At 39.2% G+C, this 22,180-nt stretch overlaps 2 protein-coding genes across 3 annotated transcripts in view; one reads left to right on the plus strand and one right to left on the minus strand.

The window, feature by feature from the left end:
• Positions 1-7,832, plus strand: part of pear1 (platelet endothelial aggregation receptor 1) — a 56,570-nt gene extending 48,738 nt beyond the window's left edge. For both annotated transcript variants that reach the window (XM_035671773.1, XM_035671772.1), the window contains 6 exons: positions 39-257; positions 1,261-1,370; positions 1,525-1,651; positions 2,447-2,509; positions 3,431-3,625; positions 5,854-7,832. In XM_035671773.1, coding sequence (XP_035527666.1) covers positions 39-257; positions 1,261-1,370; positions 1,525-1,651; positions 2,447-2,509; positions 3,431-3,625; positions 5,854-5,993 — 854 coding nt within the window. In that variant the 3' untranslated portion in view covers positions 5,994-7,832. The remainder of the gene's footprint in view (positions 1-38; positions 258-1,260; positions 1,371-1,524; positions 1,652-2,446; positions 2,510-3,430; positions 3,626-5,853) is intronic.
• Positions 7,833-7,879: 47 nt separating this feature from the next.
• Positions 7,880-22,180, minus strand: part of LOC118335477 (lamin-A-like) — a 30,346-nt gene continuing 16,045 nt past the window's right edge. The window contains exons 3-13 of the mRNA XM_035671774.1: positions 16,600-16,756; positions 15,740-15,865; positions 14,882-15,052; positions 14,266-14,391; positions 13,753-13,973; positions 13,049-13,352; positions 12,647-12,754; positions 12,020-12,139; positions 11,864-11,923; positions 11,555-11,725; positions 7,880-10,254 (exon numbers count right to left, since the gene is read on the minus strand). Coding sequence (XP_035527667.1) covers positions 10,219-10,254; positions 11,555-11,725; positions 11,864-11,923; positions 12,020-12,139; positions 12,647-12,754; positions 13,049-13,352; positions 13,753-13,973; positions 14,266-14,391; positions 14,882-15,052; positions 15,740-15,865; positions 16,600-16,756 — 1,600 coding nt within the window. The 3' untranslated portion in view covers positions 7,880-10,218. The remainder of the gene's footprint in view (positions 10,255-11,554; positions 11,726-11,863; positions 11,924-12,019; positions 12,140-12,646; positions 12,755-13,048; positions 13,353-13,752; positions 13,974-14,265; positions 14,392-14,881; positions 15,053-15,739; positions 15,866-16,599; positions 16,757-22,180) is intronic.

Here is a 22,180-nt window from a genome sequence, read left to right on the forward strand (position 1 = left end):
TATAAAGTCCCTGTCTCTTTCCGCTTCCTGTTTGACAGACTCATCCGAGCAGTCAGGGAGCGTTATGGTTCCTCTTCCTCCCGGTGAGAGGGAGTCGTGGGGCGCCATTGGTGGCATCGTCGTGCTCGTCATCCTGGTGGTCTTGCTGCTGGCTCTGCTGCTGCTCTACCGCCGCAGGCAGAAGGACAAGCAGAACAACACGCCGACTGTCTCCTTCTCCACCAGCCGCACAGTCAACTCTGAGTACGCCGTTCCAGGTACAGGACAGAGGATATTTTTATCAGGTCATACAATGTAGTACGTAGTACAATGTATGTACAATAAGTAGTACTGTATATTCTGTACCTGTTCTAACACTTCATTTAAGTCTGAAGTTGCTTTCTTTTTGTCTGTTACACTGTTAGTTCTCTGCCTACATAATTGGATAACTTGTTTCCATATAGCCAATCAAATCATTGCATAAATCAGTAATAATAATAATAATAATAATAATAATCTTTATTGTAGAGCACTTCTATATTACAAAGTGCTTCACAAAAAATAAAACACAAGTCATAAAATCATCAGGTTTTAAAAGAAAATTTCAACCAGATAAAACAAGAAAACTGATAAAAAACAATGTCAATAAAAGGCAGTTCAAGTAAAATCCGTGAAGAACTCTGTTTTAAGAAGAGACTTAAAGGAGATCAGTGATTCAGCCGACCTGATTTCCACAGGCAAATTGTTCCATAGCCTTGGGGCCCTGACTGCAAATGCTCTGTCCCCTTTCGTTTTCAGCCAGGCTGCTGGAACAGATGTGACCGTTCTGTCACAGGCAGATGTTTACACCGACTAACAGCAGCCTGCCATACAACACTAGACTGACTAGAGCCACAAACTTTTTTGAAACATTTCACTTGAATTCAGCCTGAATTTGGTAAACTAGACTTAAGAGAAAGAGAGAAAAAGTTGTTTGGATTTGGACTAGTCTTGTCTGCATGGCATGTATTTGTAATGATTTGTATATGATAGAGGGATATCAAATTCAATGCCAAGCAGTGAATATTAGCCGACAGTTAGTTTTCTTTAGGGGATGGTCAACATTTTCAAAAGATATAAGCAGTTTTATGTTTTAATAGTTGTTCTTGGTCGTAGTGTGGTTTTGGTTGTATCTCACTGTTGTGTTTTTGTAATTAGTGTTCCAGAGAGATGCATTTTATTGACCTTGAGGTAATTTTTACTGCAGCAGACGTGATTCCATGTGTTTGTTTTGGCATACAGATGTTCCTCACAGTTACCACCACTACTACTCCAACCCCAGCTACCACACACTGAGCCAGAACAGGCCTCCACTGCCACACCTCCCCAACAACCATGACCGCACCATCAAGGTGAATGTCAACTCTGTTACAACTCAGTGATCTGATACTTCAGGCAGTTTTCAGGCATTATAGCAACTGTACTGCAGTACTGTGACAAATATGTAATTTTTTTAACTTTTCTTTTCATTGATGATTTCTGAATATTATTCTGTTTGTCATACAGAACACCAATAACCAGCTGTTCTGCAGTGTGAAAAACATGGAGAGGGAGAGACGGGGCCTGTTTGGGGTTGAGAGCAATGCCACTCTACCTGCAGACTGGAAACACCACGAGCCCCGCAAAGACTCAGGTCCGTCCAGGTGGCTTGCCACAGTGTGATTCACATTTAGGATCAGTGACTTTACGTTTTATCCGTTTAGAGGAGACACTTATGCAGAGAGACTTGCTGCAGCAGAGTAAAATGAAATGAGTGGATTAACATTTACAAGCTAATAAAAGTAAGCAGTTGGTTTCCTGACCTCTGGACCACAGCTACATAAAAATAATCAGTTAAACCTGCAACTTAATGCTAATATAACCTTCTGCTAACACACCTAAAAGTACTTCCTTATTCTGAGTGTCAGTAGAAAGGTTATAGTAGTCTAATTTTATCACCCAGACAGAACAATATTTCAGGGGAACACACTGAATTTGTGTTTAACAATAATATAGTCATTGTTAAAGACATTTTATACCAGCAGAAAATATCAGCTGACAGCGGCTTCAGTGTAAAGATACCTGTATTGATAAAGGCCTTCAGAATCCCTGATTTAACAAAACCACAGAAAGTGTAAATGTTGAGGAATTCCGGGCAGAGACGGCTGCTGTAACAGCTGAGGAGAAAACGTAGAAAGTTCTCTTTTTTTACAGTCTACACAAGAGTTTATCGACCATCACATTTCCTTTGGACAGAAAATCGTTTTAGTCAACAATGCACATTTGAGACCATAAAAAACAGTAAGGACTTCATAAAAAGAGATAGTCGATTGCCAGCTTTTACTCACCTGGTATTGATTTTGCAGGTTTCCAAAGCGGCTTATCTGCTTTTGATTAGTTTGCCATAAATGAAAATGAAGATGCCAGATTTGTCTTTTATTGTTTACAGGAGCTTTTGGAATCGACCGGAGCTACAGCTACAGTGCCAGCCTTGGAAAATATTACAACAAAGGTAGTTTATTAACCTATTTTCTTCTTTTCCTCTCCTATGACCTACTATAGAGAAGTAGGGATACCAAAACTACACCAACAAGGGGATGCTACATAAAGCTATATGATTACATGAACATGCATAAATGTTGAAAGGATAATAATTTAAGCTTTTTAACATATATTTTTTTTGCCATACACCCATAAAAGAAACTATAACCAATGATAAATTCAGCCATCCTATTGGCTATATGGATGGCAATGGATGTCAGTAAGTCAGTCGGTCACCACGTTGATCCAGACTGAAATATCTCAACAAGTAGTGGATGGATTTCCATTAAATTTGGCCCACACTTTGAATTGTAAAGTAATTTAATCTAGCACCATCATCAGGTCAGACTTTTAATTTCTCCAATACTTTGGTTAATGACTAAATACTTGCAAATTTAATGACATTACCATCAGTGTGAGCTGTGCTTTGTGTTTAGTGCTAATTAGCAAATGGTAGCATGATAACATGGTAAGCTAAGATAATGAATGTGTTAAATAAGTACAAAGGATGTCTAGCATGTCTGTAGACTTAATCTGGTGATTCACCATAATTGACAGCTGATAAGTATCACTTTAGTTAAAAACGTGACCTTTAAAACCAGCCAAAACAATAGTCTATAGAAGAATGTTACAAACATTTGGATTTCAATTAAGATTAGTCACAGGTCGTGATATTTAACCCTCTATTAGGTTTTCTTTAAATCATCTAAACACATAAAATCCTGGGAAATCATAATTCATAAAAAGCATTAAAAGAATGCTTTAAAGTTAAAACCTGACCTAGAGTTACACTTTAACCTTTGATGTTGCTGTCGTGCTGCGTTCTAACTCTCCACATGTACTTTTACCATGTGTTTTAACGTCTGTCTCGTTGCTTCCTGTGTGGTGACAGAGCTGAAGGACACAGTGGCGGTGAGCAGCAGCTCTCTGAACAGTGAGAATCCTTACGCTACCATCAAAGACCTGCCCGGACTGCCCTTTTGCCCACCAGAGAGCAGCTACATGGAGATGAAGTCTGCTGTGCCCAGAGACCGTGCGTACACTGAGATCAGCCCGCCACCGTTCAACACGGCCACCTTACGTAGAGGTGAGCATCCTCCACCAGTTTCAGTTTTACTTTTTCACAACCAGAAAGGTAATTATAATGTGGGGACGTAGGCTGCAGCACACCAGACATCCGTGTCACCAGTGTGACTTGTAAATCAAATCTACTGATACATAAGCAATATTATAAGAACAAAATCAGGAGGGTCAGAGTCACATTGCATATTCTGTGAGCCAATCACATGTAGGAAGGTACAAGGAAGGTACATTTATGTTTACCTCAATAAAGAAGTATATTCATGCACATAAGTAAATATGCCCTCAGTAAGGACATGTATTGTTCAGTTTCATCAAAATCAAGAGTTTCTGAATTGTAACTTTTCTCGATTAATTGTTTTATAAAAACTGTAAAATAAAATGCCCATCACAATTTCCTAAAGGTCAGTGGGACGTCATTAAATCTCTTCTTTTGTCCAACCAACAGTCCGAAAACCCAAAGATATTCAATTTACTATCACATAAAATTAAAAAAGGCAGCTAATCTCACACATTAAAAGATGTAATAAGGGAATTGTTTTGCTTGAAAAATTACTTTTAACAATTAGTTGATAATCAAAATAGTTGCTGAACATCTGTCTATGAACCAATCAATTAATACACTGATTGTTTCAGCTCTAAAGCCTGTCAGGTCAATTAGTGCAATTCTTAAGAAGAATCAGAAACGTGCAAAAATGCATCATCCTTCCACCTTTAATCAAAATCAGATGACACATTTGTCATCCCATCTGAGAAAGCTGAGGCTTAAAAGAATGTTGACATCAAAATTAAACACTCATTAAGTTTCTTTTAGAGTCCCGATCAGTCATTAGATCAAACGTTAGAACAGGATTTGTGCTCTGACAGATGGGAAGGATGGGCTTTCTCAAGACGGAGCCTGATGAATGAACAACTGTTTACATGGAAGTGAAGAAAAGACACTGGAGGGAAAAGGAGGAGCAGAAGAAAGGGTGGCTGTTATTAGTTACAATGTAAACACCAGTAACACATCAACATGAAGTCAGACTAATACATGATGATAGGAAACTAGTGTTATTGTAGGCAGCTCACACACAGCGTGCTACAAAAGGATGGAAGTTATTTTAGCACAGAGATAAGATACAACAAGATGACAAGATAAGCTAATCAAAACCGGCTTAGACTAATGAAAATATGGCTTGATGTCAGTCTTTTTTCACCGAGTGAAGGATAATATCACCAATTTGAATCCTGGTTATTTCAAACGACTTGGGTGAGGAAAAGTAAAAATAGCACTCCCCCTCATCAACAATGAATTATTATTTACACTTGCACTATTGGGAGCAGAAGAATGTGGTTAATGATTTATAAAAGGGTATTAATAAAGGGTACAAAATTGGTGTAATAAATAACTTATTGATACTTAAAATGGCCTCCTTGCCTGTTTGAAGTTAAAATTATGGTTCATGGGCTCATAATGTGTTAAGTGAACCGTGGTCTTTTTTATATATTTTATATTTTAAGACTTGGCAGAGAAAGACCACAAAACATTACATTCAGACGATTTAATATTCAAGACACAATAGGAGGGGTTAAAGTATTTGGAAAAACCTCATGTCCCATCTCTCTCTTGTAGGTATATAAAACTGATGTATGGATGGATGAAAAGACTGATATTTTATCAGTGTTTCGTATTATTTGTGTGTTAAGCAGACGATTCGTACTTTATTTTTATATATGTGGTTTGTGCGAGATGATATTTGCTTTAAAATGCAGAGCAAAGGTTAGAACATTCTCTGTATACATTTATTTTTGACACTAAATACACTATACACTAAAGCTTTTGTTTGAGAGCTTTTTTCAGGACTGACTTAGACAGAGTAAATCTCCAGTCAAGTGTAAGTCAAGATCGGATTTGAAGCATGAAAAAAAATGATTTTTCAGCAAGAGCTCTGTGCCATCGTGCAACATCAAATCAAGCAGTGCACAGAAGTCTTAATACCAATACCGAACAGCACACAGGTGTAACCCATTCACAGTGCCAGGAAGGAAAATAATCAACTATACACCAGTTGTGGAAACATCATATCAGACAGGAACTTTTGCCCAAACTAAAACCAAAGCATCCAAAAGATGATCAGGGCATGACATTTTTTAAATAAATATAGTGGAATTTATTTATTTTTAGTATAAAAAGAGCTTTCATTCTTAGTGTTTAACTGTTTAACTCAATGTGTTGTCTATTCCCCCCCCCAGAGCGTCAGAGTTCCCTCGGTCACGCTCCACACGAGGACCCCCAGAGCCACTATGACCTCCCTGTGAACAGCCACATCCCAGGACACTACGACCTGCCGCCGGTCCGCCGACCCCCCTCCCCCAGGAGAACACCTCAGTGACAGTCACAGCAGCAGAGCAAGTTTCCCTCCTCCTCACTCTGGGGATGATTTCAGCAAAGAAGGAGCAAACTTTAAGCTCTTCTCTGACAATTAGAGCTGCAGACCACCCACAGAGCAGCGGTGAGGCGTCTGTCCCACCCAGGAACCCTTGTTTACTGTGGATGCCCCCCTTTCAACTCAACACTGCCCCTTGGTGGGCTACAGTGGTACTTGCTTCACCGTGTCAGACTTGTCATCCAGACTGGGGAGCCAGCAGGCTGTGGTGAGGGAGGCTGGACTGTGGCGACGCCATCGGGGCTTCAGCTGCATTCACCTCCCATGGGAAAAATACACCAAAAGACTTCATGGTTAAAAGCAGCAACTTGGGAACATTTATGTGTTTGAACTCATCTAAACTTGCTGTAATTGAAGTTTTCCACACATTTTGCTTGCATCAGCTGTTGTGCGTGTTTAAAAGGCAAATATTTTCTTCCGTCTTCATCATCAAAAATGACTTTTGTTTTGTTGACATTGTTTTTATTTTGCTTTTATATTACATTTTTAAAATCCACAGGCAGCTTTGGATGAACTCATCACAGCTGGACTACTTTTTGGTCTGCTCATTGAAAAACCTTGTCAACCTCAAAAAAGGAATGAGACAATGGACTAAACAATGTGGAAATAATCCCGCCAGTGTTGGAGTCACTTTATTGCTTATATTCAGGTTTCAGGAACCAAAGTACTAAAGGTTGTTTTTTTTTACCACCTGAAGGCCACGATGAACAGCAATTTAAAGATAATTCATATCACTGTCTCTTCCAAATGTGGCATTTAGATACACAATGATGTACGTATCCTCTGCGTGTTTAAAGAACTGTGGCTCACTTATTGCTGCTGTCAGATTAAAACTTTGTAAATATAGAAATAAATATATTGTTAGCTTCACAGTAATGTGCACAGCCCTATTTTAAGATGATCATATTGTTAAGGGGCTGTGGCAGAACGTACATACAAATTTGCTCGCTAATTGATACCAAAGGTTCAGTGTTAGCACAAACACTGTTTATGTCGAGAAAAACAAACCATCATCGAGCAGGAAATTACAAGCCAAATCAAAGCAGCATTATGAATGTCAATGCAGTGTCCTACAGCACATTTTGTCTTTGCATGGTATTTGAAGAGCCAAATACAAAAAAACATTTTTTCTTACGTAAAATAGTACTCCATCAATTTATCACTGCACTCCTGTAACATTGTCGGATTCATGTAGGACATGAGACTTCCACTTTAAATCCTGGTCATATGGACATGCTTATACCTGCTGCCAAAGTGTCAGTTTTTATCAAACCATTTGACAGTGTCTTCAAATGATTATTCAGCTTAACAGGGACGCTCTAAGACTAGATACTGCTGCTCAAAGTGATAAAATAAAAAAATAAATAAAAAAATAAATAAAAATGTTTTTGTATTTTTAATACAGGTGAATCATTTAGCCAAAACTGCATTTACAGTACAACTATGGAAACTATTGGTCAGTTTGCTTCAAAATGTTTTAAAACAGTCCTAACTTTAAGTGTGTCATTAGTTCTCTAAATTGTATTTTGTCAACCAAAATCTTGTTACCTATTAATAATTTTAGAAATTCTATAATGTTTGTGTTTTGTGTTGAATTTGGATCAAATGAAGTGTTCTGTTAACTAGCTAATTGAAACCCTGTGTACCAAAAGGAATGTAAATTGTGCTTTAAATGCTATAGCTTTGAGTAGAGCTTCAGCTTTTTTTATATATGGCCATATATTTTTGAATGTAACCATGGGAACATGACGTGTATATAATGTAAATAAAAATGGCTGCACTTTTCATCAGTGATTGATGTATTATATGAAGGAAATAACTACAACAGTGAGTCAGAGAAAAAAGAATTTTACTCATTATTTTAGAAAAGAAGAATGCATGGCTTTTCTGTAATGTTACAGTATCACTATGTATCATCATTTGAAATAACACAAATCCCTCTTCAAGCAAATTACAACTTTGGCATTAAAGGCTCACAACAAGAAATCCCTTTCTTTAAAATCCTTCAAGTGATTCATGAGGCCTCCGTCAAGACTTTAACAGGGAGGGTTCAGGATTTCACAAAGACCTTCTCAAGAGGTTTTGTCACTTAGACCACATCTGTGTTTTGATTCTGATTTTGTAAGTGTGTTGGTTCATTTATTAACTTGAACTAACATTGCATACAAATGTTAAAGAGCAGCTGTCTGTTTAAGTAAACACAAAAACAAGAAGCAGCAGTTGACAGGAAGAAGTTGCTTTCCGGCTTATAATCAGTCAGACGGGCCTCTGAAAAACCCTGACCACACCCTTTTAATGATCTGTTCGGAGGGGGATCATTTAGTTAATAGTTGCATATGTTACACAATTAAATACAGTATTCTGTCTCATAAATTTAATGTGCATATGAGATAAATGCTATGTCATATAAATCTGAGTCATTGAGGCCAAAAACTAAACATATTTTGAGCTGGTCATTTCTTGAACTAATGATTGTCATTAACGATTGTTGCGGATCATAGTGTCAAACCAAAACTATTAAAGCAGGAAAAAGTCTAATGTGGCACAAATACCATCTATTAAGTATAATAGAAAACTGAAAAAAAAAATAAAAAGAGACTATCAAGTATTTTCCATAAATGCTTTGATATGCTTTTCACTGGAGTATAAGTGACTTAAGCTGCCAGACTACAGTACAAATCTACCTGCTGTGCATATTTGGCGAGGCCCTGAATAAAAGCAGTGCATGAAGCCAATGTCACAAAGTATACAAAACCCCACAATCCTACAAAAGATCCCAAAATCATGCCTGGGGATTTGCAAAGCCAATAAGATTAGAGGAAAGGAAAAAAAAAAAAAAGCCCTTATGACCAGTTCTTTGGAGCAACACAAAGGACAGCTGACAGTCACAAGACTGCAATACGTGGCATGTGTGCAAAGAACAATGATTGTTTTCTGTCCTCTAAAAAGGCACATGCATATTTCTAATATGTAAAAAAAGCTTGTCAAAATGTTACCAAAACTACTGTTGCACTCTTTAAATAGCAGCAACAGTTCTCCATTAGAATAGTGCTGGTTTGGTTAGTCAGCTGAGATATCAATATATATTGTATATATGGCACCAAGTTTGTCAGTAGACTCCAAACATAGAACCTATTCCTGATATTTCTATGGATAGTAAACCAATTTTACATTTTCCTATCACCATAGCAAAACATCTGTGGAATTTCTTTAAGAATAAAAAAAAATAAGGCAACACATTTAAATGTACTTCAAATCAAGATACGCATGTACTGGGTACATTCAACTTATCCAGCAAACAATAATTCCTTATTTTAATACACATTCAAAAACAAAACCAAATACATTTCTCTGGGGCTGAGCTGTGGACTGCAGAAAAAATATATTCCTCTCATAATAATATATTTTTCAATTTTAAATATTTGCACCACAGCTGCCCAACTGTATGATCTAAATCTACATACTTTAGAAAATGTACTACAACATGTTTGTCTAAGGCTGAGGTGAAAAAAACCCACTGAACACCCTGAGCTTATAGTACTTTGGCTTTCTTTGGAGACTTTTCCAACATAGTTAAAAAAAAAAAAACTATGTAATTTATTTTCTCTGTAGCATATAAAGAGCACAATACTGTTCCTAAAAAACAAATTTCAGCTGTAAACATCTTAATTAACAAATAAAGATCTGATCTATTTGATGGGTGATAAACATGATAAACAAACCCCTCAAGATCCATTCTCCTGCTGTCTGTATGGCTGTAGAGACTTATTCCTGACAGGGCTCACTAGCTGTGCGTGTTGAGTGTTGACAGCCTGGCCATTAAATGTGAAACCCCGACTCGGATCGAAGCACAAGCACTGGTCAATGGAGCTGGTGTGTGTGTGTGTGTGTGTGTGTGAGAGAGAGTGTGTGTATGTGCGTGCAAGAAAAGCAGGATACAATACAAGCATTAGCAGGCACACATGCAATAACATAACTTGAAAATACAAAACAAACTAATAATATGAAAATCCTGTGCCCTTTGCCAAAACCTAAAAGCAAATTTAACCCACAGATTAATCTGAGTACAAAATAAGACAAGATCATATAAAAAAAAAAAAAAGAGAAACATCCCAATGGTAGAAAATTATTCTCCTTTATGGGCTACAGGAGGTGAGGTGCTGTCTGGTTTTTACATGACGGAGCAGTTCTCCGGCTTGACGCGGCCCTATAGGAGGAAGTGACAAAGCGCAGCGTTAAATGTGCAGAAAATAAGAAAACTGTATTATTAGACTATATTATATCAAACAATTAAACTGGGTAAAGGATGATATCACTTTGGTAAGCAAGATCTATAACAAAAACACAGTCAAGACACTAATTAGCTGTTTTCTATTTCTCTAATGTAATAACATTCCTTTTTCCAGTAAACCAGCATACAATATAATCAACAGAAAAGTGTAATGCACTGCTTTTGTATTTGTGCAATTCAGTAAAATATTATGTTTTGTTCCTTTTATTTTGACAGTAATGTGAGTTAGCATTTGCAAAAAACTTCTCGTGGAGACAATGAAACTCATAATAATCAATTAATGTCTGACGTGGCCAACAGTGTCAGAGACCACCCAGGTCAGACGAGCATGCAAAAATTTAAGATTTGTCAATGAGGAGAATCAAGCATTTCTTTCCAAGGAAATTCCTAGAGAAATTATTTGGAAAATACAGACCTATAAAATAAGGCATTACCAGTTTTTTTAACAGTAAGGTTTGTATGGTCTAATTTCAGAATAACTGATTCATATCACCAAGGATCCTTTTGCACCGTTTGATCATCCTCCTAGTAGTAAAAATCACATTGACACTGAAAATGTTTACTTCCAACCAGAAACATTAGATTTGAGACTTAGCCAATCAAAGCAAATAGGGAACCCCAAAGGTTTCCTGCAAACATCTCACAGTCCCTCTCTCTCTTTGCTGCAAATACGTTACACACAGAGTTAAATATGGAGCTTGTTTTGTCATTTTTGGGGTTGTTTTAATCCTTTTATGTGTGTGAGGCATAAGCTGGTGTATTGATATGCCTCTCTCAACTTTCCTTTTGGTGTCTTGTTGGATTTAACTCTGGTGAAGCTGCTCTATGGAGTTTTCAGTTCATCTCAGTCAAACTTTATGGCTGTTTATGGCTGTGAAATTTCCTGTTACCATCACACTACATATGGCATCTTGTTTGTTTATTGCTATAGCAACCTACGCAACATGGCATTGTTGTTTCCACAGTCGTCATTGATTTTATTTGCATCTAACTGAAACGCCAATACCGTCCTGGTGCCTGCACTTCTGCCATTTTCAGTAGTTATTTAGGTGTTATTTGATGTTTTGAGTGACATCAAATGCTATGCTTCATCAAACTATTTTAATCAGTAATAAAAAAAGATTTAGATATATATTTTATTGATAAATATAATACAATGCTGTTCTGCTTTATGCTGTGTGACTGCTGTTGATCATTTACAATAACTGTATAGTACCTGTCTGGGCTCGTTGCTGCCCATGAAAAAGGAATGTCCTACGAGGCCTTCAGGTAGACCCCCACTGCTGCAAACACCTGAGCGGTCCGACGTCTGCCCGCAGGAGTCGCAGATCACCGTGCGGCTCCTCAGGTTGTACTCATTGTCTGCGCCGCTTGTGCTGTGAGCTCCCTGCAGGGGGCGACACACAACAGGGTGAGTAACTGAACAGTGCTGCTCGCCTGCAGTCACAGGGAGCTGGGAGCTGTGTGGTTCCTGATGCATAATATATGGTGTTTTGTGAGTTGCCTAAACAGAAGAGGACTTTACCATGTCATCATCATCATCATCCTGGAACAGGGTGCGTGTCACTTTCCTCATGGCCATTTCCTGATGGTGAATAAAAATGACAAAATAATTAAGTTATTGCAGTTAAAAGGAGCATAAATACAGGACAGGCTCAAACAAACACAGGTGAAAGCTGACCTCTCCATTGGCACTGATGAGGATGGTCTGCAGGAGGTCTCCAGTGCCCCAGGAGTTCTGGCTCTTCCACAACAGGTCAGTGGGGGGGTTGTGGCTTCCATTGCCAGATGCAGCCCAGATCTGCAAAGGTCAAAGGTCAAAGTTTGCAAGAGATCATGAATGTCAGTAATTTAAGCTGCTACTGAAAGAACCAAAATATTAAATATTTAAAAAGGTTCGCTGTGGAGTTTTCTTCTAAACAAAAAAGTGTTCCGTGTTTGTTGAATGTATTTCCTTATACATATAAAAAAACATATAAAACATTTTTAAGCTGATTTATGAAAAAATTATATTTCCATTTTTGCTAGCTTGCAGTCTTCTGCCCTTAATTTTGGCACAATGATACTTTTCGTAGCGCATTACTGCTGCCTGTCAATCAGTGAAAAAGTGTGAAAACATTGGCAGGAATGTGCATTATGTCATTCCCATGCTCATGCGCATGTGCACGACACAAACAAGGGAACCACAAAATACTGCTCCATAGCACTACTAAAGGCCAAAAAAGTACCTTTATTACTAGGCAAACAATAAGTCAAATTAACAATCTACAGATCAATACACAGATCCACAGAACTCAGAGTAACTTACAGTGACAGTTCCTCCAGCCTTCAGAGTGAACTTGTGGGGAAACTTGTAGACGATGGGGCTAGCATTGCCTACTACTCTCTTCACCTGCCAGCCGCCCAGAGATTGGTCCTGCAGGAGAGACATGGGAAGAGAGATGGAGGATGGGACAGACAATTTAAAAAAACAAAATCGAAATTTTATCTGGACAGTCAAACGGTTTAACAGACTGAAAAGGTGTAGGCTGAAGCAACAATACACCTGTCTTTCTTAGAATGTTGCAACATGAAAGAAAATTATTATTACATCTCATAAATTAAGTATGTAGAACTATAAGTAACTTCTTTAATTTTAAAATAAAACCTCATTAACCTGGTTAAAAGGGTCTGAAAAGCCTGCAGATAGATTAGACTGATAGGCACTTACCTCATCGGCCTTGTTGCTGAGACGGACAAACTTGCCCTCCAGGTCAACCTCGTCCACCGTGATGCGGCCGCTGGCTGAGGCGTGCTGACTAATGCGAGTCTTAGTCACAGTTCCCCCCACCATGCTGGAGGACTCGCTATCATTGTCATTGAGGCGGCGCTTCTTGGTGCTGGTGCCGGAGGAGTTGCGGCTGCTGGAGGCGGTGGCCGCGGACTGGAGCAGGCGGCTGGTGTGGCCATGGCCGGACCCGGAGGTCCGTGTCACTGTGACCTTGGTGGGTGGAGGGCTGGGTGACAGACGCAGCCTGAGGAAAGAGGGAGGAAGAGATTTAGATGATAGATTTAGACGACCAAGGCAGTCAGTGTAACATACTGATACAGTCACACATTGTTGGTGAAGTGCCTTTTCATATCTTATCCTTACTGCTCTTAAACCTAACCCTTTGATCCTCCAAGAGCCCCCAACCAGAACTGCTCAAGGAAAAACTGCTCCTGCAGCCTCTTAGAAAAATCTGCATCAAAACACTTCATAACCTCTCTCTGCCTTCCTTTGAGTGCTCAGTCAGTAGAGAGAGTAATGACTTTTTGTGTTCTATCTTATTAGTGATTCCTCCCTTCCTGTAACAAGCTGTAGACATGAATTTGTCTCACTGTGCCTACGTTTTTCAATGGTCGAGCGTCTCTTTTACAACAACTTAACCTCACCTCTCCTCCTCTCCCTCCAGCAGCTTCCTGTAAGCATTAATCTCCATGTCCAGGGCCAGTTTGATGTCCAGCAGCTCCTGGTATTCTTCCAGCTGCTGCATCATGCGAGCACGGATCTCAGTCATCTCCCGATCTTTATCCTCCAGCCGTCGCCGCATCATGTCCCGCTCCCTTGACAGAGCGTCCTCCAGCTCCCGCACCTTGGCCTCGCTTGCTGACAGCTGATTTAGAGAGGACACACATACAAAGGTTAGTCCATTAAGACACTACTAGTCCATTACAGTACTTAAAACAGTACAAACACTCGATGTGCCAGGTGAAGCTTACCATTAAATCAATCAATGGTGATTAGAGTTGAAGAAACAGTTAAAAACAGTGTTTTGGTGCTTTCGTCATATTATCAGTCATCCACAGAGTAGCGTGGCCAGTAAAACCAGCACACAGATAACAAACCACTGACAGATGTGTGTCAGTGGTGCGACTGACAGGCTGCGTGAGTGTGAGTGGGTATACCTGTTTCTGCAGCATGCTGAGCTGGCCCGACATGCTCTCCATTCGGACACGGGTCTGCTGCAGCTCTTCATGGGCAGCTCCCACCAAGTGGTTGTTCCTGTTAGCTGAATGCTGGGCGTTCTCCAACTGACAGACAGAGAGACGGTACAGTCAGCTATCGGCAGTGGTTTACTGCACTGAACTGCCTAAACTAAAAACTGTGCTGTTTGAAATACAGATTTGTGTTTACTGTATTTTAGGGGACGTCATCATTTAATGAACCAAGTGTTTTAACTCTTTTGAAGACAAAACAACAATAAAAATAACTTTTTAGCTTATTGTCTCTTGCAATCCTTCTTATAAAGTGAACTCATTAAGAAACTCCTGAAGAAATTCCTAAAATAGATTTCTCAAGGGATCTAGTACAGTAAACAAAAAACTCTTGTTATGTTTATTCACATTTTCCTTTTAAGATTTCCACAAGACAGTGGTTACGTCTTTTAAATGAAACCCTGATTAACTGTAAAAATCGTGTATGCATCCTTTGTTTGCAAAACAAATATACTACTACTGCTACTGCTACTACTTTGACTCTACTTGTTGACAGAGCTGTGTCTCCTGCAGCATCCAGATGTACCTTAGAGTTGTAGGTCTTCGCGAGCTCCTCCTTGTAGAGGCGGACCTGCTCCTCGTGCTGGTTTCTCAGCTCAGTCAGGGCCTCGGCCAGCTTGCTCTCATACTCCTGCTGCCGCCCGTTGTCGATCTCCACCACGTGAGACTCGTACCGACGCTTGGACTCACGCAGCTCCTACAGACACAGACAGGTTTGCTAATGGTTATCAGAGCGCTTACTTGCTGTTTCATGGTGTTGCCTTTGTCGCGTGACTACTCTAACTCTGACTTGTGCTGATCAGAAGCTGATTTGACCTTCTCAGCTCTTTACTACTTTATTAAACTAAAAAATAGTAATTTGTATTGAATAGTTCATTTCTGGCACTATAAACAATTTTAAAGACTCAACTTGTAGAAACCTGCTATGGTCAATGAACTTAATTGCATTGATTAGTCAGTCGCTGTGCAGTAATTACTTGTTTAGAGGTACAGAGCTCAAACAAAGAAATCTACCTCTCTGTTGACCTTTAAGCAACTCCGACTCATTATGTTTGCATTTGGAAAACACACGTCTGTTGTCAGGTTTGGTCTAGACTTGACTAGAACCAGAACACTGTCACAACTGGGACTTCATTATGGCAAGAATTGAAATCTAAGCATTTAATTTACAAATTTTTTTGTAGTTCTGCTTTTATTTTTATCATTTGTGTGAAAATAAAATAAAGGAGAGGTGAGAAGCAAAAACATGCATCTGTGAGACAGATCTGCACCAGAGATGCAAAACAAACACACAGATGGTTGGAAGTGAATCAATATCCTGTGGAAAAGATGAAAAGTAGGACAGATGAATAAAAATAGAAGGGTTAAGGTGAAAAGTGGGAACCTCGGTGTAGATGTTCTTCTGGAACTCCAGTTCCTCCTTCACGGTCTGCAGGCGGTTCTCGGCGTCCACTCTCCTCAGCATCTCATCCTGCAGCTGCTTCTTGGCATCGGTTAATTTACCGTCCAACTGGGAGGGAGGAAGAGGAGGTGGTGGAAAAGACAAGATGAGGAGAGAACTGAGATGAGAGAAATGCTCTTTGCATAATGGAGGCATATATGAGGGGGGGGAAAAAAAAAATCAGACGCAGCTCATGGTGTGATCTGTGCAGCATATCAATTCTTTTAATAGAAAAACTGCATTTCCTTATTGTGGCCAGTAGGTGGAGCAAGGCCACAGCTGTATCTACATCAGTCCTATGGTAAAATTCATTGATAAAACAAACAGCAGAGAATGCAACCTTGTCTGCTTCACCACCTTTCCCTCATTCATAATCAACTGCCTGGAGGGTTTACATAAAATTATTACTTCCACTGAGGCATTTCTGCACTTAGGGAGGTAGAGATTGCGCCCACACTGAGACAATCATTTCAAATGTCAACCATTGTGGCTTTGCACTTTTGCACAGGTGGCAACCAAGGATTTTAAACTTGTTCTCTTATTACAATCACTGCAAGTCTGAGGTTAACCACATGTAAACCGTGACACGGCCACAATGTTTTCTGTTTACAATTTATAGTGACGTGTCAGAGGGAAGACATCCTCTGTAACTGAAAAGATCCTGACATTAGCGTAGGTGCCACAACAGTATAAATAACATGTGTTTCTGGAAGGGTTTTTATTTGCCCTGAACCAGAAAAACGTCTTCCTTCCTGCCTACAACAAACATGTAAGAACTTCAGTTCTAATAAAAATCTTTTTACCTTGGCCAGCTGGTGCTTGAGGTCCTTCACCTCGGCCTCCAGGGTTCGCTTCTCCCCAAGGGCGGTACTGAGGGAAGCATCTTTAGAGTTGAACAGGCTCTCCAGGTCCCTGAGCTTGACCAGAGCTGCCTCCAGGTCAGACTCCTTTTTACTGTTCCTGTAAAGATGCGAGACAGAGAAGACGTGGATGTTAGTTTGCTGTTCCTTACTGTATACGTCATTCACCCCCTGCTGTACATGTCCTTCAGGTCCCTGTTAGTGGGCTTTTAATTGTGGCCCCTCTTTCTGGTAATGCAGCTTGTCTTGTGTTGTGCTTTTCAGGGCTGCTCTCTTTGACATATTACATAATTTTGCTCTTTCTGACTTTGCAGTTTGGCCACAGATGATCTGGCCTCTTTGGAGCTGTGTAATGTATCTTATGCTGCTTTAAAAACTCTCACCAAAGTGCTGACTGCTAGGCTGCTGTTAAAGCTGATAAATGCTGGTGACTGCCATTAAACTGAAGATTACCCACCTCGTATTCTATTTACTTTTCCATTGACGTGTTTTTAGATTTCATTACTTTGCTTTATGTAAAGCCTTTTGACCTGCCTCTGTGTCTGAAAGGGGCTATGCAAATAAACTTGCCTTGCAGCACAAATGCTTTTACATGTGTTCAATGCCATTTTATATATGAGGTTCACTTCTCACAGTTATGTTTTTTTGTTAATTGAGTTATGAGTTACTTCACTATTAGGGCTCAAATGCTAAGTTGTGCTAATGCTAATAAGAATCAGTTTTTGCTTAAAGTGAAACTTGATAAGTAGTGGCTAACTGTGCTGCAGAGACAGAAGTTGTGGATGACACAAACTACCATTGTACAATGCAGTGAGTGCAGCAGTTGTCCACTGTTGATGTGAACTACACTTAAGCCAACACATCAACGTGCTGTTATTAGCCTCCATACTGAATAAGGGCCTATTAAACTATCTCTAGGGAACCTGTGTTGAATTAAGAGAATTCACGTTTGTTGCACATGTGCTAGTGCATGTGTGCACCGCCTCTCCTGTAACATCACTACAGGAACCAATTTAGACTTCTGGTTGGAAAAAAAAAACCCCAACAACTTGGATACAGCCATGGAAAAACAATACATTCCCAGCAGAAGATAAAGAGAGTGAAGGGGAAGGAGAGAGGTTGTTAGCAGTATAGGTGGTTCATGCACAGCCAAGGAGGAAATGGGCTCCCTGTTATTCTATTTGGCCCTGTGGGATAGTCTTCATTGTCACTAATAATGGCCATTTGCTGGGGGAGATGACTTCCAGGCTGCTCAAACAGACCTCAGAATTCTCCGGTCACTGCCAGTCGGGTGTTAGGACAAGCAGGCAGAATGAGCTACAGATACACTTTAACTCGGACACAAACACACTCGCAGTGAGATAAAGTTACTCCACAGCAGAATAATGATTTACAGCAAAGATGGAGTGCATTCACAAGCTATTATATCTCAGAAGTGAAACCGTCATTCATTGGCTTATGATACAGCAATCATTATCTATTACTGCGTTCAATAAACGCTAATCAGGCTTTAGAAGAGCTTGAAAATGCAATTCTGCTTGCTGAAAACAGCTGAGACAAAGAGACACTATGCAGTGGTGGAAAAGCAGAACTACAATGTGGCTGCATGCTTCAGGGATGAAAAGAAAATGAATAAGTCTTTTATGCCCGGAAAAAGTCTAAAATGAAATCCAGAGAAAATAGATCCATGATGCTTTACAGATGTACAAATTAAACTGAGAGAACTTGAAAGGGTAATTACGTAAAAGCCTCACAGACTACGCATTGTTAGATAAAAAAGAAAAAGAGGCACAGCCCAGTGTTTGAGTGGGTCCAAATCAAATAAGCATCCTGGCCGCCCATGCGCACAAAGACATACACAAACACACAGACACTTATAAGAAGCTTTGGAAATGAGGCCCAGACATCCTACACCAATGACTCCAAATCATGCCCATGTTACTGTATCTGTACTAATATACACAGAGTTGATCAGACATGTTCCTGAAATGTTACAATAGAATGCATCAGTTACCTGCTTATTAGGTACACCCAGCTAAAACAATAAATCTTAACCAATAAACCTTCATGAAGGTTATAATATTCAGTTTTTCTTATTGATGATTTAACTGTAATTTTTGGAAGCTGTAGTTTACCCTCATTGTATTACACTCTATTGGTTTTTGCTAGGTGTACCTAATAAACTGGTCAATAAGTGTCTTTTCTACATCATCAATGACCTTTTCCAGAGCCCTGGACCCAATTTAAATGACCAGATGTCGGGTCCAGATGTTCATACATTCCTTTTTTTGCAGGAATGCACCATTTCATATTTATAAACTTCCTTAGTCGCTAAAATACAGTCTTCTACAGTATCATTAAACAGCTGTTGCAGTGGTCCTGCAATAAATCTTACCATCATGAATAATTTAGAGAGTGGTTGATTCTGCATCGCAAATTGTTGAGTTGTATTGAATTATACTGCCAGTTGTTTCTATTATTTTGTCCACCCCATTTATATCAATGAGTATAGGCTGAATAATAGAAACACCTCTCTCTACACAGAAATTGAATACAATGGAGGATTTCTGACTAGATTGCAGTCAGCTGTTTTGTTGTGAAACTCAGAGACAAGAATGTCACTCTTTACAACCCAGGGGTTACAAGTACTTGAAATTATGCCTAATAACACACATTCAAAACATGAATGTGTCGAGAACACACATGCGCGCAAACACACACACACACACACACATATTCAAACACCTACTGACATTCCCTGAATTCTTGAACCTACAAAGCCTGGAGCCTACAGTTACACAGACAAACATGCCAGCCATCAAAGTGTCAAGACACCTACAAGAAAGTCAGATTAGTAACTGGGGTAAAATGAGAAATGGTTACAGCTGTATAATGTTTAAATAACAATTATCTTGTTGTGACTGTAACAATATGAGAGTTTAACCACCTCTGGTTGGGCTGTGTTCCCTAAGGCCTGTGTAACTCTCTAGGTGTGATGAAAACTCATTTTCCGAGCCTGCTGATGTTATTGTGGAGCATTTTAAATTCACCACAATGCTGCTCGTTAACTTATTATGGACTTTAATAATAAACCCAAATCAACCAAAGCAGGTCTGTAATGAGAAAGAGACAAAGAGAGACGTGTTTTCTTTTTAAAATGGGTAGTAAAGTGCAAATGCATTAGTGATATGTGTACACAAACATTTTTCACATTTGTTTACAACTTGAGATAAACATTACTTGCAACTATACAGCTCTTTGTCTAGACGTTAATACTTTTTTCAATGAAACATTTTAACAGTCTGATTCTGCGGGCAGATGAATGCTTGTGAGTGTGGCTGCTGTGACGTTCATTAGTGCTAATGGGCCCAGTGGATCAGCTCCAGCAGTGAATTAATGGACAGAAGTGGGTTTGGTGTAAGTGACATGCTGTTCGACTATTTATACTCTCTTCTCAATACACAAATATGATGAAAAGACAAAGAGATTTCCTTACAGCAGAATGACATGCATTTTAACAATACGATAAATGCTTTTAATAGAAATCTCTTAAAGTATACTACTGCGGCTTCAGTACAAGTGGCCCCTGTAAGATTCTTATACTCCATTCAATAGTTATTGAAACATTTCACTCAAAACCACAAAATGTCAACCTCATGGTGGCGCAAAAGGGAAAGTCAGGATCACCAAAGTCATAAGACATCATCCTCTGGGAACCATGAATATCTGTGAAATGTTTTCTGCCAAACCATCAATTAGATGTTGAGATATTTCACAGATAAAAACCTGTTGGTGGCGCTACGGGAAAAGTCAGGGGACAACCAAAGTCTTAAGAATTCATCCTCTGGGGACCATGAATGTCAGTCCATCAAACAAACAGTCGTTAAAATATTTCAGTCGTGACCAAAGGGGTGGGCCGACTAACACACATGGACATCCCTCGAGTCAGGCTGCGAGCATGGCTAACGATGAGATGAGACGATGTAAAAGGAAATCACAATGACATGTACGCACAGCGGGGAGGTACATTATAATGAGATGACATTATGGTCCTGTTCTGCACAGAGACTATAATAATATAATTTAACCTTACCGCTTACCTTCATGTAGAAAAGTGTGGATGAAAAAAGGGCTCAATGTAGTTATTAGTATTATGTTGTTGCTATTAGTGCTTGTAAGAAACTATACACAATTTCTGTATCTGTCTTTATGTAACAGCTTTGGTATTGATAGTGTGGTTGTAGTGCAGTTGCCCAGTCACATTCATTTTGGGGTGTTCTCAGGCTTTCATCAAGAGTGGTATCAGGGGCTTTGAACAAGGTTGTACAAAAAATTTGGATCAGCTTGAGTCCAAATTTGGTCACAAACGTGGAACTTTTGAATACGCCAAATTCGATTTAGAGTTCCAGCCTTAGATAGGGGCTCTTTAGGCTCTGGAGAGGTGCATGCTGGTGCGTACTGCTGCTTAATTTACATAAGAGGAAGCAATTTGGACATTTTGAAAATCTAGCGAGGAATTCTGAGCATTTTTTTGTTGTGGTCTGTCAACAACATTGTGCAATTACAACATTTTGAATTAACAGGTTGAGTTTTCAAAAGGAAAACAAACATGTGGCAAATTAAAAATGATTTTATTATTTCCAAAAGCAGGAACAGCAGTTTGGAATCAAATGACCAGAAAAGTTCAAACTCTGAATGGCTTCTAAAATGACTCCCTCTGATGGAACAACATTTATTTTTGTAAGATCTCTGAATTTAATACATATTTAGGGTGGTTGTGGGCAGTTTTGAAGCCACAATTTTAAAATTGTAATAAATAAAAGAAAAGTTATAATATGCAGGTACTAGTTTAGGACCGTTCGGTCTTCAAGGCTCCTATATACAACATCCACGAATACTCTGTCAGCAAATTTAAACGGATTAAGCTGTAAACGCATGATAAATTAAACCAGAGATATTTTAAACCTTATGCTGTTACTGTAATATACTTGCAAAACCGTCTATAAACAGAAATCGTCAGATTAAATAAATAAAATATCACAACAATGACCAGTGACTACATAAGTGTTCTTTTAACATGTTGTCGTTGCTTCTGGCATCTCCAGGATGCTGCTCCAGGATGTCGGCTTAAAACGGTATGTGGTGTCTGAAGACAACGGAGGGATATTGGAAAACCTTGTCAGTGTGTGTGTTTGTGCGCGCTTGTATTTCTCTTACATACACGTGTATATGTGGGTGTATTTGTGTGTGTTTGAGTCTGTTCAGCTCCATGTGTGGGAGTGTTGGCTGCAAGAAAATGTGTGTACCACCATGTAAGTTAAGTGCATCTGCTTATTGTATGTGTGTGCGTGTGTATCACATCACGTATGCTCTCACGTACTATTTACATAATCTAGTTGATTGTGCGTATGAGATCTTTATGCAGGCGTTTGCTTTGGACTACCTGTTTATATAATACAGTATGAATTGTGTAATTAGAAAGCCTGCCAGCATAAATATCTTCTGACTTTATGTTTACATTCTC

The sequence above is a fragment of the Morone saxatilis genome, unplaced genomic scaffold, assembly GCF_004916995.1.
Source record: "Morone saxatilis isolate NCDOM2014 unplaced genomic scaffold, NCSU_SB_2.0 Contig24, whole genome shotgun sequence".
In the NCBI taxonomy this organism is placed as follows: Eukaryota; Metazoa; Chordata; class Actinopteri; family Moronidae; genus Morone; species Morone saxatilis.